Source organism: Schistocerca piceifrons, chromosome 5 (assembly GCF_021461385.2).
Source record: "Schistocerca piceifrons isolate TAMUIC-IGC-003096 chromosome 5, iqSchPice1.1, whole genome shotgun sequence".
NCBI lineage: Eukaryota > Metazoa > Arthropoda > Insecta > Orthoptera > Acrididae > Schistocerca > Schistocerca piceifrons.
Window position 1 is genome coordinate 44,037,706 of NC_060142.1, and position 15,258 is coordinate 44,052,963.

The following is a 15,258-nucleotide window of genomic DNA, read 5'->3' on the forward strand; positions in this document are numbered from 1 at the left end:
GAGGGGGGGAGGGAGGGAGAGGGGGAGGGGGAGGGGGAGAGGGAGAGAGAGGGGGAGGGGGAGGGGGAGGGGGAGGGGGAGAGGGAGAGGGAGAGGGAGAGGGAGAGGGAGAGGGAGAGGGAGAGGGAGAGGGAGAGGGAGAGGGAGAGGGAGAGGGAGAGGGAGAGGGAGAGGGAGAGGGAGAGAGAATCAGAACTGTATTACAGAGTTGTACCAGCATCATAAATGTAAATACTTAATCATTAGAAAACAAAAAAATGGAAGACTCTAAAATTCAGAAAAGATTGAGAATAAACATGTTTCCTTAAAGACTCAAGTAAGGCTTAAAACTAAAATGCTATGTGATTTAAACTCTATTGTTAAAACATCATGAAGATCTACATGTAACAGGTGCAGGGAAAATGAAGAAAAAATTGCAAAAAGAATAACACCCCATTAAAGAATCTCATGCAAATTTTCTTTCAAACAAATTTTAATTTCCAGCTGTTACCTGAAAAGTATTATGAATATAGGAGATTATTTTCTCAGATAAATACAGGGGGTAGTTGTACTACTGAAATGAGGCAACAGAATACCAACTGAAGACAGAGGAGTGTCAAATTATGTGCTCTAATTTCCAAAAGAAAAAGTGAGTGAGATCTCATGTGAGAGCAAAAGAGAGTATCTCTTGTTGTGAATTACAGAATATATAGTCATTATCCTGAACCTTCAAGAAAAATACTATGTCACAAAAAATTGATTCTAACTGTCTCTTGGGAGGCCTGTTGCTCAATTCAGAGGGACTCTGCTTGGCTCAACAGGGAGAAAATGATAAAAGACATTGTGGTCTGTCAATGTTTACTGAGAGACCTGCAAAGGGTAGGTCAGTTGGATACTTGAAAGTGCACTCTTCCATCACACACAATGGCCCCTTTCTTCAATGTGTGTGAAAGTTGTGTCTTAAGTGTATCTGTAGACTGTAAATAACTCTAATAAATGTGTGTTCAGGCTGTGTCTTGTGTGTGCTGTATGACAATCACAGAAGAGAGAGAGTCAAATCTGGTGCCATCACATAATCTACACCTCTTCAATACCACCAAGGGGACTACCCAGTTAATGTCCACAAGTATCAACAGTGTCACACACCCACACTCGATCAGATACTGTGGAGAGTTAGAAATTTAATCTAGCACACTGGCGGTGTCTTGTGATAGTGAACACTATGTGTCCACCTCTCCTCCCCTTGCTGGCCAACTACTGGCAGTGAAATTTCTTCGTCCCCCAGGATTCAAACAGGTACCTCCAAGTTGATAACTCACTAGCCACAAAAGCTACAATAATAGTATTCAGAAATCATAGGTGGAGACATCAGTGACAACAACAGTATGAGTCAGGCCTGGAGTTATGCTCAGATAGCCAACAGGTTCAGTCTCCTTGTGGCAGCTGTGGCACAAGGACGCATAAGGCTCCGCTGTGTACCACAGTCAATGTCATCAGTACAGCATGACAAGGCAACTGCATTAGATAGTTAGAAGAACTGAGCTTCACACCTACCAATTTACAACACGATAATGGCTCAACCAAATAGGAATGATACACTAAAATTTGCCTTTGAACAGAACTCCTTACAATCAAAATAACATGATACCGAAACATGGATAGAAGAATCTGTTAAGATAACTTTTGAAGATATAGTAGGAATTTTTGTATCTATAATGTTTGATATTGTCTATTTTATGCTGAAGAACACAGATCTCTGCAACAGAATTGTGGAATCCAGTGACAGAACAATGACATTTAAACACACTGTTGCATAAGCTGGTTGCAGCCTTCAAACGCTCTGAATAGCCGAACTACAGTTCAAAACAGCAATGAAACAGATCAACACAGTTACATCCCCTTGTAAGAATTGAATTGCTAATTGAAAATGATCTCTAACACTCAGCAGTTAATTGTATTAAATGGTGTGTGACAACTGAAAACAGGACAACAAAAACAGATACCCTCTTAATAATTGTATGTACACACAGGATTACCATTACATACAATCCTCAGACGCAAACTCGTGCAGCACACAACCCAACTGGCCCCATACAAGCACAATGTATACAAAGGTATCTGAGTCAAATTCCAAGATCAATATTACCATTAACCTATGAGGCAACAGCCAACAAACATAAAATTGCAAAAAAATCACCACAAAGGCCAACAATGACCATAACTGAAATACTGTTCTGAACATGTGGAAATCAGTGAACCAACAGAGGAAATGTTGCACCAGGAACAAAAACAAATATCTTAGAAGCCACTAGATGTAGAAAAGAAAAAGATACATTAAGTCATATCAAACAACAAACACAATCAGATACAAGAGCTCGACGCCACAACAAAAAACCCAAAAATGTAACAGAGGATCAAGAAAAAGCTAAAGATAGGCAAACAAAGTGCAAAAACATCAGTGAATTCTGAAACAGAAAAACACACCTAGTATTAAGCAAGGCTGTGGAAACTGTGCTCAGTCCAAGGACAACAAACAGAGAATTTTCTAGCATAATGAAGCACTGGGGAAGTGTTAGCAGTAGCAAATACCTTTTAAATGGCAGATGTGCCACAACAATATTTTGATGAAGGTACTGTATCTTCTGTAAAACTGATTAAAATATCAAATGCAGCATAGCAAAATATTGATGAAACTGATGTATCTTCATAAAATGGTGCTCCCATTCAACCACATTAAGCCCAACTGGAGTTCATCAAGATCATTTTCATCATCGGACTCAGGATTTCAACACCGCCCCCTCTCCAAATTCTCTGGGCACAGAGGTATGGGATCACATCTTTGGGAGAGTTCCAGGATGAGTATCAGGTATCATCAGATACATATGGAGACAACAGATGTTTAAGTGAAAGCTAATCATACCACGCTGGTTCTGCAAGCAAACCAGCTGCACCCATGCCTTGTAGCTTCCATCTCAAGCCAACCAACCACCAATGGCCTCAGAGTCAGCGTATTACAACTTTAGATGCCACATAGAGACAAGCCAACAACAGGTCCAACTGCACTGAATGATGGCCTCGGCCTCCTCCCCACCCCCCCCCCCCCCCCCCCCCCATGGAGTCAGAATCCTTCTCATCTCCAGGACCAATGACTCCTAGTGAGTACCACGAGACCGGAATACGTAGCTCCAGTATCATGACAGTGTTCCCAGTGGAAGCAGAGGATACAGTGCAATCACAGATATCAGCTGACATCAAGATGCACGTTAAACACAACCCACACCTCCCCTAATAGTATGACAGTCCTACTACCAATGGACATTTCACCTTTATAGGTCAGTTAAATGGGGAGGAGACAGTGAGGTTGATTGTCTGCAATACGCACTACCAAAAACTTGACCTGCATTTGATAAGAGGCCCCATGAGCAGTCACTTCATACCATGCTGTGCCCTAGTATGTACCTTGCTGATGTTGTACATATGTGACCAGGGTGCTTATTGGATCTCATTTGGACAATCTTTGGATTGCCTGTACATGGATGCTGAAGGACATGCAAGACCAAGAACAATCTGGTTTTGTCAAATGTCAAGTGATAATTGTGTACCCATCTTTAATATGTAATAAAAAGTGTTTGTTGCACTTCAGCATGTGTAATAACTGCAATCAATACCAAAGAAGGGATATTGTCATATAGAAACATTTCCAAACAGCATCAGTATCACTGTCACTGTCAACAAAATGAGGATTATTAATATTTATACTCTCTCTGGAAATAACAAATGTAAGAGACTGGAATTCTTTGACACATAAATTTGTAAAAGGGTAGCAGCATATAATCCTTGCAGGAAACATCAACTGTCTCCTAAAACCAAAGGACAAAACACACAATGATACCAAATCAACGAGGATATGTGGGAAATGGAACATAGTAAGTTACTTGAATTTACCCATATAACAAACTACTCAGCTAGCAGGGTAGACAAATCCACTTCTCCAAAGGCCAGAGTCCTACTAGCTGGAAAATGGTTCATAATCTTTTCTTATAATGCCTGATATATAGTCACAACAAACACGGAACAGCAGAAGACACACCATACAAAAGGAGTTTGGAAATTCAACGTTGCACATCAGTAAGAGACAAAATGTTGAGAGGCTGTCTAGAAGACATGGGCAGAATGTGAAAACAATGGTTAAGCCATCTACTCACAATAAGCAAGAAATTCTGGTTCAAGTGCCAGTATGACAGACATACATAACAGTTATTATACACAGATGAGAGCATACTTCCTGCACAGGATATCAGAAGAATTACAGAATGATATAAAATTTGATCACACAGTGTATAGAATACAATACTGTCCAAACCAAGATGTTTGACAGCAACATAGTGTGCTTCTTGTGGGGCAGTTCAAAAGTTACATTAGTAGTCAATCTTATCCCTGATAATGAGTACTGCAGGGGTCTGGAACCTCCTTAGTGGTTTCTGAGTGCCTGCAGTTTGTCCCTCCAGTGCACCCCAAACAGGATTCACAGAATGGAGACGCCAGTGCTTAACCTGTGAAGTGGATATCTTCAAGTGTAAGAAAATCATCTAACAGAGGAGTTCAATGGAGATGAGCATTATTGTACAGGTGATAAAGTCTGGGCAAAGTGTACCTCTGGAAAGAGGTTCATATGATTGCAGCACCTCACCTATGTAGCTTTGGGTACTAACATTATTGTAATGACCTGTCATGTGATTCGTTACAATTTTCCTATAATTGCATCAGATATATTTTACAACATTAAAAGTCATAGTGTTTATATGCCAGCATGTGCTGTATTTTTTAAAGGGTGAATATATTCTTCAAGTACAATGAAGTCTCTCTATTTCTTGACAAATAACAGCCCTTAATTGTGATACCATACAAATATGTTAATGAGGGGATAACATACTAATTATCACAGAAAAAAGTTCATATTTATCTCTGATTTTCTGCAGGATTTACAACTGGGCTTTGACTCAGTATTTCAGTCAGAATTTTACATTCTGTGCTGAAAACATGCAAACAGTTGTACAGTGATTAGTACAGCTTTATACACTAACCTTTTTCTTGAGCATGTTGAAATTGTCTATTATGACTCCAATGAAGAGATTAAGTGTGAAGAATGATCCACAGACAATGAAAATTACAAAATAAAGATATGCATATAAGTTAGCTTCTCTCTGTGGCTGAAGATCAACACCTCTTGCATCAACAGCATCAGCCATTACCTCCATCCATCCTTCAAAAGTTGCCTGCAAAAAACACAAACAAAGAAAGAAATAAGACATATGGGTCACAACTCACCCATGATTAAATTTCAGATTTATCTTTTTAAAAAATTTCACATGTCCAATACATTACACAGTGGAAATTTTAAGTAAACAACTTATACTCAGTAATAATTTAATACACATATGTGGATTAAAAACATATAATCTGATGAAATGTTTCCTACAAATTCAGACAATGAAAAAAATAAAGATCAAATATTTTGTGAAATCTTTTGTCTGGAAGTAAGAAATAAAACAGATTAGAGGAACATTTGATGTGTTTGTGATAGATGCTCAAAATCATGTAATTATCTGGAAAAGTAAGTGAATAAGAACAATGACAATGAAAGCACTTCTAAGGGAGACATTATGTCCTGTGCCAACTGCCTTATCTTTTCTGATATTTCAAGGATTCTGTATTGAAGCACTTTTGAGACTGAAAAATTACTGGAATTGTTTACACCTTTAGGCACAAATGATAGAAATATGTCATGGTCACACAATAACAGACTGCACGATCTTCATAATCCACCAGACAAATATCCTTTAGTACTCTTTAAAATTAAGAGATTATAAGTCAACAATATAACTTTAAATTGGCACCTTATTTGATGCACATGATTTCAAGCATCATTCAAAGGTGTGTCAAATCTTTTGCTAGTCTATATTATTTCTTACTTTTAGACAAATGGTTCTCAAAACATTTGAGTTTTTTTGTCAACTCTATTTTTATTTTCACATTTTGTTCAAAAAGCATGAAATACAATATATTTAAGTATCAATTGGTATTCTATTTTTATTAAGAGTATTTAGACAAAGAGAAAGCAGAGAAGTTTCATTGCATTCTGTGGTTTGATTTTTATTTTATTTTTTTAACATGAAAGAAAAAAAATCTGCAATTTCTAATGTGATGAGAATTGTAATTCTGATGACTTCTTTAGCTCTTGAGTTGTGAGCAGTTATTGCCCAGCTCAGTGCCCAGATCAGTGCAGCTGATGTCACTGGATCTCTGTGTTGAATTTGCCATCATAATTTAAAGTTGTCAGCTGAATACCATAAAGATGTTTATCACAGTTGAAAATATTGAGAAGATCACTGAAGTGAATGAGAAATTCCAGTGTTACTGACTTTTATGAAACTGATCTTGGTGCGTCCAATGAATATCAACAATTTCAGCCAATGCGCTGATGAGACCAGCATTAACTGAAATGTTTACCCCCAGTATAACTTGAGTACCTATTACAATATTGATTTCATCAGCAAATCCATCATTCGTGTTTTGTTAATGATGTGTTTTCAGCACTGGCTTTCCAGCATCCTCTGACATTTCAGAGTATGCACTGATTGCACAAACTTTATAAGCTTTTGCAGCCAGTTCTGCAAGCCTCAGCTGCTTCCCGGCAATGCACTGTGCATTTGTTGGATGGATAGGAAGGAATTGCTTCACATTTTCTGATCAGAACCAATTTCTGATATACACTGAGCAAAATTTAAAAACATATCACTTTTTGAAACCCTGAAACTGTTTCCCACTGTGATGCATTAGTTTGAAATATAGCTAAAAGATGCCTAAAATCTTCCTCTGTTGTGGAGCAAAAGTGCAGTGACCTGCGATATCACCCGGCGATTGGTGATGCTTCAAACAGCAAACACATGTGGAAAAAAAAAAAAAAAAAAAAAAAAAAAAAAAAAAAAAAAAAGGCTATACCTCAGAAATCCATGTACAGTGTAAGACAGGATAATTTCACCAAATTCTGCCCAACACCATCACCGATGTGTCACACAATAAGAAGTTCGGCAAACCCCATTCTTGCCCCTATTTCACCCCCCCCCCCCCTTTTTTTTGCTGCCTCTGTGATACAGGTCTGAACTGTGACACCCACCTATGACAGGCAACACTATCTGTGGGATGTTGAGGGGGTTGCCTGCCTTCAGATGCTAGAGCGGCCATGAGGCACCAGTTAGCTGAATGGGTATCTGACATACATTTTTAATGAGCTCAACGAAGGTTCATGGGTGGCTGCAAGGTTGTCGCCAAACTGGGAGGTCTTAGAGACCCTTTGCTGCTTTATCCATGCACATGTCAATGTTGCACCCATGCAAGATCACACCACAGGAAAGCATGAAGCAGGAGGGCTAAAAAAGCATAAACACTCTTTGCTGTTTAGGATCCACTGCAATCCACAGGTGTCAGATCATGTTCAACGGGGCTGTAGCCCCACAATGTCCTTACAGTAGAGTTGGATCATCTAGGGGTTTCAGCAGTTTTGTATGTTGTCAAGAACATTGCCCCGCTTGTCATCACACTACGAACTGTCATTTTCAATCGCAAAATGTGTGGGAATTAATGCCCGAAGGGAAGGGATGTTTTCATTGATGCTGTTTATGTCACATGCTAAAGGCCTTTTGTGTAAATTCTGAGCAATTGCGTGTCTGAAATGTTTTCCTCAGCCAGAAAACCATGTGATTTCAACACCGGGTGTTGTGGTTCTGGCCTCCCTCAGACAAGCATCATAAGAAGGAGTGGAATGTAGGTAGGAGGAGGGTGTGGTGCATTTCCCATCATGTGACATGTCCATAATGGTGTTGGGCACAATTGTAGAGAAATTTGGTGCCAATATGACATGATTAACTCACCTGATACCTAACATGAATTTCTGAGCTGTGGCCCTTCTTTCTCCTGTAGAAGACATCCACATCACCTAAAGAAAAGTTGCCTTTGCGAAGTCAATTAAGCAATTCAATGCAGACATTATGCTGCTGTGATACTCTTATGGAGCTCTATGATACTGAAGAGGTGCCACAGATTAAAAATATCCTCATAAGGTGTTGGCTGCTTGAAAATCCATTAAATGAGAATAGACTGCAATCAATACAAAGTTTAAATTACTGAATTCACCATTTGACCATCCTTTGGCTTCTCTGAGTCATGTGCTGATCACAAAAGATATGTACAGCATCAGCCTTGCTTTATGCAATTTGTATCAATTTGCACATTTCTCTGAGCACAAAGCTTTTGCCAGTTCAAGCACTTCCAGAAATGAATAAATGTAGATGTGGAATACCTGCATGATAAATGACTGCCTTGATTTGACATTTTACAAGGTTGTAGACTCATTTCTGTCCTACCATGTTCTTCAACTGTTGGTATGAATTTGGCTGGAATGTTGCAGTCAAAGCCCGCATCAAAGTTAGGCTCTGTCACACCAGTAAATTTGCTCAACTCAGACCTCAAGTTACAATCTTTGTCTTGCAATACACTATGAGCTTCAAGAGGATTCAGTATCTCGTGACTCCAATTATCAAGTTCTTCTATGCTTGCATACAGTGTTGACTGCAGGAAACCTATTTTTGCATCGAGTGCTTCCTGAGTGCTCCTAAAAATTGTGCCACCTGTTGCTAGAGGAAAGAGCTTGTCTATTTCAAAAAAGACAGCACAAAAGAGCCCGTTTGTAGGCATGGTCCTCAGCACATTTATCAGTCCTTGTAAGCTGTATTCTAACACTGCTGAGACCTTCCCTTTCAACATTTTCATTTTGCCACGTAAAAGTGTGGTTTAGTCACTCTCATTGCCATTTAAGACATCAGTCTCATCATCACTGGGATCTGTATATTTCGAAAATATTTGAGCCCAAAGGGCTCTCATCTAACAAATGAAGCAGCCTTGTCCTTTCTTCTTTGTGAAAAGAGTACAAAATAGACACTCTCTACTCAAAAGACATGACTTGAGATTGCAAAACATCACAACTGCTTCTTATTTTGACGTCGCTCAGTTGCTGAGAATGTTGCATGACATCAAAGTAGGAGCTGCCTTTTTGTCTCCTCCTTTCTGCAGAGCTGCTTCTACAACCAATCAAATATATTTGCTGATTGTGTCTTTCTCAGCTTTGGCAATAATTTCAAAATATAAACAGCAATACCAATGTCCATATTGGTTTGCCATAGCTTGAGAATGTCAGGATTATAGTAATTAGCCACTGACTCCCCTGCTTCTCATTTATGATTGCCATATCATGCATTCTTTTTTCCTCCATTTTCTGAACTTTCCTTTCCTCGCAGGGTTCAGAATGTAAATCAAATCTGCAGAGTTTATTCCCTTTTCTGAAAGTCCTGCAATAACTATGTACCTGATAATTCTGTACCAATTGATGCAACTGTTCATCATCGTGCTTTGCAAGCTGCAATGCATCACCTGCTCAATGTATGTGGTTCAAAATTACATTGTATAAGTGCTTGGGAAAGCAATGGTAAAAACAGCATGTCACATGAACAGGAAATTTGTCTAATAGTGCCATCACTTCATCCAATGTCAGACTCTCATGTGTTTTGTCACTGTCAGTACCATCCAGAACCAACAAATTGCTCATCATTTCAGGCCAGAAAAGGTCATTAGAGCTGGGAGTGAGGAACCAGGAAGGAGGTCTTCACTGGTTGACCATTCCGATCAGTTCACTTGACACACTTCTCTAGTAACTTGCAATCGACTGCATACTCTTGAAATACAAGCTCAGATCTGTTAGCTTCATCACATTTGATGGTCCATATCCTGGGTGCTGATTATGCTCGACACACTGATATTTATATTCATGTCTTCCTCCTCAACACTTCTGTGAGTTTAAAAAAACATTCGCTGAACCAGAACCTTTTATCGCGCACACAACATTCAGCTGGAAATACTGCTTTATCCGTATTCTGAGTTCTTCTGTTAACGCATTTCTAACACTTGGATAAAGATACCAGAGTGCATAGTCTTCCAAATAATTTTGACGTAATTGACCACAAGTTTTTCCATTTTGCATCATATGTTTAACTGTCTGTGTTTTCTTTTTCTTTGAACACTTCTCCAATGACTGGTGGCTGGAATTCTTTATTCACCAGCAGAATATGTTCTTCAATTGTGGTTCTGTCCTCATCGGAATCATATGTCTCAGAAACTATTCCAGTTCCAGCAGAGTCTGGAGCAACATCTCCTTAAACTTCAACAGGAATGGCCTGTATGAAGATGAGAAAAATTATTTGATTTTAATCTTTGGACTTTGGAAAGTTCTAGTCAAGATGCCCAAGTACAATTTCCATTGAGTCATTAAAGACAATTGTAGTTGCTCAAGAAGATGTTGAGTGATAACCAGCACAAGTTCAACCATGTGAGTCAAAGTAGTGATGCATGTTGTGACTGCGATGAAAAACCAATTGACCAGGGATTATTAGGTAGTCACTAAAATGTTCATGACTAATAGTAGCCCATCCATTACTTGCACCTCAGTTTTGACACAAAGCAGTGATGATCACTCTCAAATCCTGCTCTGGTACTTCATTGATATGGAAGCAGTTGGTTGACATTTCTTCTCCACTGCGAAAAGGATAGAATAGCCCAAACAATTGTTGCAATTGTGATTTCACTAATCATCTCATTTGCCATATTGTGACCCAACTGGTTCTGCTTATTTCTGTAAATGGCACATATGTTGAACAAAATAGCATCAAAATAACGCTTTTGCCATGTCATGATTGGCTGCAAGCCTGCTGCACAAAGAGCAACAGCTGCAGCCTCTGTGCACTAATGTCTCAAGTTTTGCCAAATGGATGGAAGCTTGGACATAAGGTGTAGTTGTCTCTTTTGCTCCTACTATCTCAAAATGCAGTCCCTAATGCAGTTTTCATTGGCTTGGACAACAGCTTTGAAGGAAAAATTTTTTGAACATGCAAATCATATGCAGAACAAGTCAGTTGTTTAATACTGACAGGACTGTCATTGGCATACAGATTGTGTACTTCTTAAGGTAATTAAAAGCAACTTGAATGATTTGGGGACAAATGTCAGACTTCCGCTCATTAATTGAAGACAACTCTTGTGTGATAATGATAATGCTACCATCCACAAGGCCGTTTGGCAGCTGCTCGAATACTTCCTCCACAAGTTGTGGGAAGTGATACATGATCCCTTTTTCCTTTGTTTGTTTGAATTAATTCATGATACTTCTGGATGTTAATAAATGCATGGAAAAACACAAGAAGACAGTTTTCTGTGAATAACAAGTCAGTGAAGACATATGGCACTTCTTCCAATTTCATTTTGTTGCACTTTGCTTGCGAAGGAATGTGATGACCAATCAGTGACTGATAGCATCTTGTGCATAATTTCCCATCATTGTCGATGGACATATTGTTATCTACCAGCAGCTTACAAATTCTACTGTCAGGTGCACACCATTCCAAAAAATGTGAAACATTTGGTGATTGCAAACATAGCAAGACTGGGCTGGGAAAGTGTTGATATCTGTCACTAATTTTCTCACTACTCTTTCAGGTAATTTCACTCTCCTGGGCAATATTTTCTGTTTTTAGTCCTTCTCATATGCTTTTCTGCCCTCAGTGTTGTTGGGAGACTTTCCATATTCACCACGCCCTTTGGCGGTCAACCATGTTTGCACAACTCATGTGATGCTTGAGACATTCTGTAGTAGAGTCAGCATAAGAAGATCCTTGACAGTTAGCAGTTCTGCTGCCAACTTTCAACTATGAAACACTTGGAGCTGCAGGAGAAACAAGCTTCATGTACAGAGCTGCAACAATGCTGAGGCCTTACCATAGAGACAAAAAATCACCTTAGCACCTCATGTTCTTTCAATGTCCTGAATTTAGTGCTTGGTTTGAAGGTGACCATTTTGACAGTAAAGTATCACACCAATGCAACTTTTTATTCAAGAAATAGCTAGAATTTGGAGAGATGAACTTTTTGACAACTCATTTATGTCAGTAGCAGTAGCTGTTCATGAAATATTACAATTTTCTCTCAAATCTCTAATTAAGTTTTTCTTAATTATCCTGATTTATTTCAAACAATTAAACCTTTTTTTTCAAAATTGCACCCTCACTGGTCTAGTTGACACCTTTTTTGTCCATTTCCCATTCTATGTTTGGCTTCAAATCACTATTTAATTTTTCCTTCATTATCTAATAACTTCCAAGCTTTTAAACCCTTTTTTTTGTACAACTAAACTCTCAATTTCATACCCCATTTGTCCACTTCCCAATCTTTGTTTGGCAATAATAATTCAGACAAGAATCCATAGTGTAATTTTCCCACAAATCGCTTGTTAAGTTTTTCCTAATTGTACTATTTACTTTCAAGCACTTAAAAATTGTTTCTGAGAAACTGGTCCTGAAACTAGTCAATTAAATATCCTATTTGTCTATTTCTCATTCTTTGGTAGGCAATAAAAATTTTCCCTCAAATCACTAATTAAGTTTTTCTTAATTACTGATTACAGCAAATAAATACTATTTTACAAAACTAGACATCACACTAGTCAATTTGGTACCCCATTAGCCTATTTTTCATTCCTCATTTAGCTATGAAAATTTGGACAAAATTCCTTTGTAATTTATGGGGAGTCCTGTTTCTGTTATGCTCAGATATTTGATCAATTAAAAATAGGAAACTTGGCAAACAAATCAAGATAATGTTATTAGTTGGTTAATAACCAAGAAGCTTTTATCAGTAAATTTGCTTAGAAAAATTGCTTTATCATACATGAAAAGTGAAGTCCACTTCTAAACTTACATAATCTTCACTATTTAATTGAAAAAGAAGTTACTGAATGTCTGAAAGTTATTACATAGAAATGATTGACAGATTATGAAAATTAAAAACATAAAGATTTGCATATAACTTTGCTTCTCTCTGTGGTTGAAGATAAATACTTGTTTCAACAGCATAAACTGAAATACAGTGAATTTACTGAACTCATTATTGAACAGACATTGTCACATGAATAATCGACACACTGTATACAAAAAACAGAAAATCTATCCTGTGCTCATATAATTTCATCATAGCCCCAGACACCCTTCTCTAGCATGGTTGATTCTGTCTGTTCCGTTTGGAAAAAATATACTTTCCTTCAATAATGTCAGACATTATACAAGAGGTTATCAAAAAGTAATATGAATTTCTTAATTTCGCGAGCAGTACATCCATTCTTCATTTTGTTTTCTATCTTGTTGATATTCTGTTCCTGATATATGTTTGCTTTTTCAGCTGCTTTGAATATTTAGTTTATTGTTGACAGTGGAAAAGCTTATACATGTTTCAGAGCACTTGGCAGATTTTTACTTTTGAAAAAGATGGATCAAAGAAACTGCATTAAATTTTGTTTGAAAAATGGAATAAAGTGCAGCATTGCATTTGAAATGTTGAATGTGGCTTTTGGCAAATCTACTATGAGTAAGACAAGAATCAAACAATGGAAAATCCAGGATGGAATGTAACAATATTTTATAAGTAAGACAAGAGTTTACAAGTGGTATGAACATTTCAAAGAGGGTTGAGAAGATGCTGAAGACGATGGCCACCTTGGATGCCTTAGCACATTGATTACTGATGACAATGTGGAAAAAGTAAAGTAAATTGTTCTGGAAGAGCACCAAATCACCATCAGAGAGGTTGTTGTTGATGTCAGCACAGCCTTTGGCTCATACCAAGCATTTTTGGAATGTTTTGGGCATGTAACATGTTGCAGGAAAGTCTGTTCCAAAATTGTTGAATTTAAACCAAAAACGATGTTGTGTACACACTGCTCACATCTTGCTGAATGAAGTTGACAATGATCCAGAACTTCTAAAGCAGATTATAACAGGTGATGAAACATGAGTGAACAGGTACGACATTAAGACCAAGGCCCAATCTTTCCAACAAAAACTGCCTGAAGAGCCAAGACCAAAAGAAATTCAACAAGTTTGATCGCATGTGAAGATTCTTCTCACTTTTTTTTTATTCAATTACAGCTGGATACTGCATCACAAGTTCCTGTCTTATGGTTGTACAGTCAATATGGAAAATATCTGGAAGTATATGTGCTGTTTGTGTGAAGCAATCCAAAGAGAATGACCAGAATTGTGGCAAAACCACTTATGAAAATTGCATCATGATAATGCTCCCACTCACACCTCAATGCTTACTCATGGTTTTTTGGCAAAAAACAAAACCATTATGTTGCCTCAGCCACCATATTTGCCAGACATGGCTCCTGCAACTTCTTTCTATTTCTGAGGCTAAAGAGAACCACAAAAGGACATCATTGTGCCACCACTGACGAGATAAAAACAGAATCACTGAAGGAGCTGAACACCATAATGAAAACTGAGTTCCAGAAGTGATTCCAAGATTGGAAAAAGCACTGGCACAAGTGTATTATATCTGAGAGAGATTACTTTGAAGGGGGGAATGTTGATGAATAAATAAATATTCTTTAAGGAAAGCAAATATTCCTGTTACTTTTTGATCACATCTCGTACTTCCAGAGTACTACTATAAATTTTATTTAGCAATAACCATGAACTCTCTTGGCTTTCCACTAGTTCACAGTGCACTTAATAATGCACCCTACTTTCCCACAGTACTCCATTCAGGCAGTTGCTGGAGATTTTTCTACAAAGGAAATGTTTACACTGGATAAAACGGGGTGCATGGTACATCATAAATTTCCCCTCTCTGGAAAACAATACAGGAACCTACTGTTCAGTCATGTGGACTGCCCATTTACACAGTAGTGCCCACCAGCACATCGCTCTCAAATTGTTTCAGAATGGTAGGAGGAGTAGCCCTTGGACATCAGAGTGCTCCTGTGAGCTCCAAGGTCACCTGATCACTCTCCTATTTAGTGCATCGCTGACATGATCTAGCAAAGTTTGCTGTTCACAAGTGTGTACCTTTGATAAAATTGTTATAAAATTAATAAAAGTATGTAATTTGTAAAAGTGAGTAAAATCCTGTTCAACGGCAAAAATCAATCACAAACTTGAAAAAATATTTCACTTTATTTATTTAATGCTGTTTACAGTGAGGACATTTTTCATGAAATTTAGACAAAAGAAAACAATGGTGTGCAAAAGAGAACCATAAATTTCATGGAAGAAACACAGGGCATCAGATAGGCACTTAATTTAGGCAATGATTACTGCAGCTCAGATATCCAAGTAATTT

General features: G+C 38.0%; 1 protein-coding gene across 1 annotated transcript in view; it reads right to left on the reverse strand.

Annotated features, from left to right (window-relative positions):
- Positions 1-15,258, reverse strand: part of LOC124798172 (sodium channel protein 60E-like) — a 290,757-nt gene that overhangs the window by 42,363 nt on the left and 233,136 nt on the right. Inside the window, exon 22 of the mRNA XM_047261456.1 lies at positions 5,064-5,255. Within this exon, the coding sequence (XP_047117412.1) occupies positions 5,064-5,255 (192 nt within the window). The remainder of the gene's footprint in view (positions 1-5,063; positions 5,256-15,258) is intronic.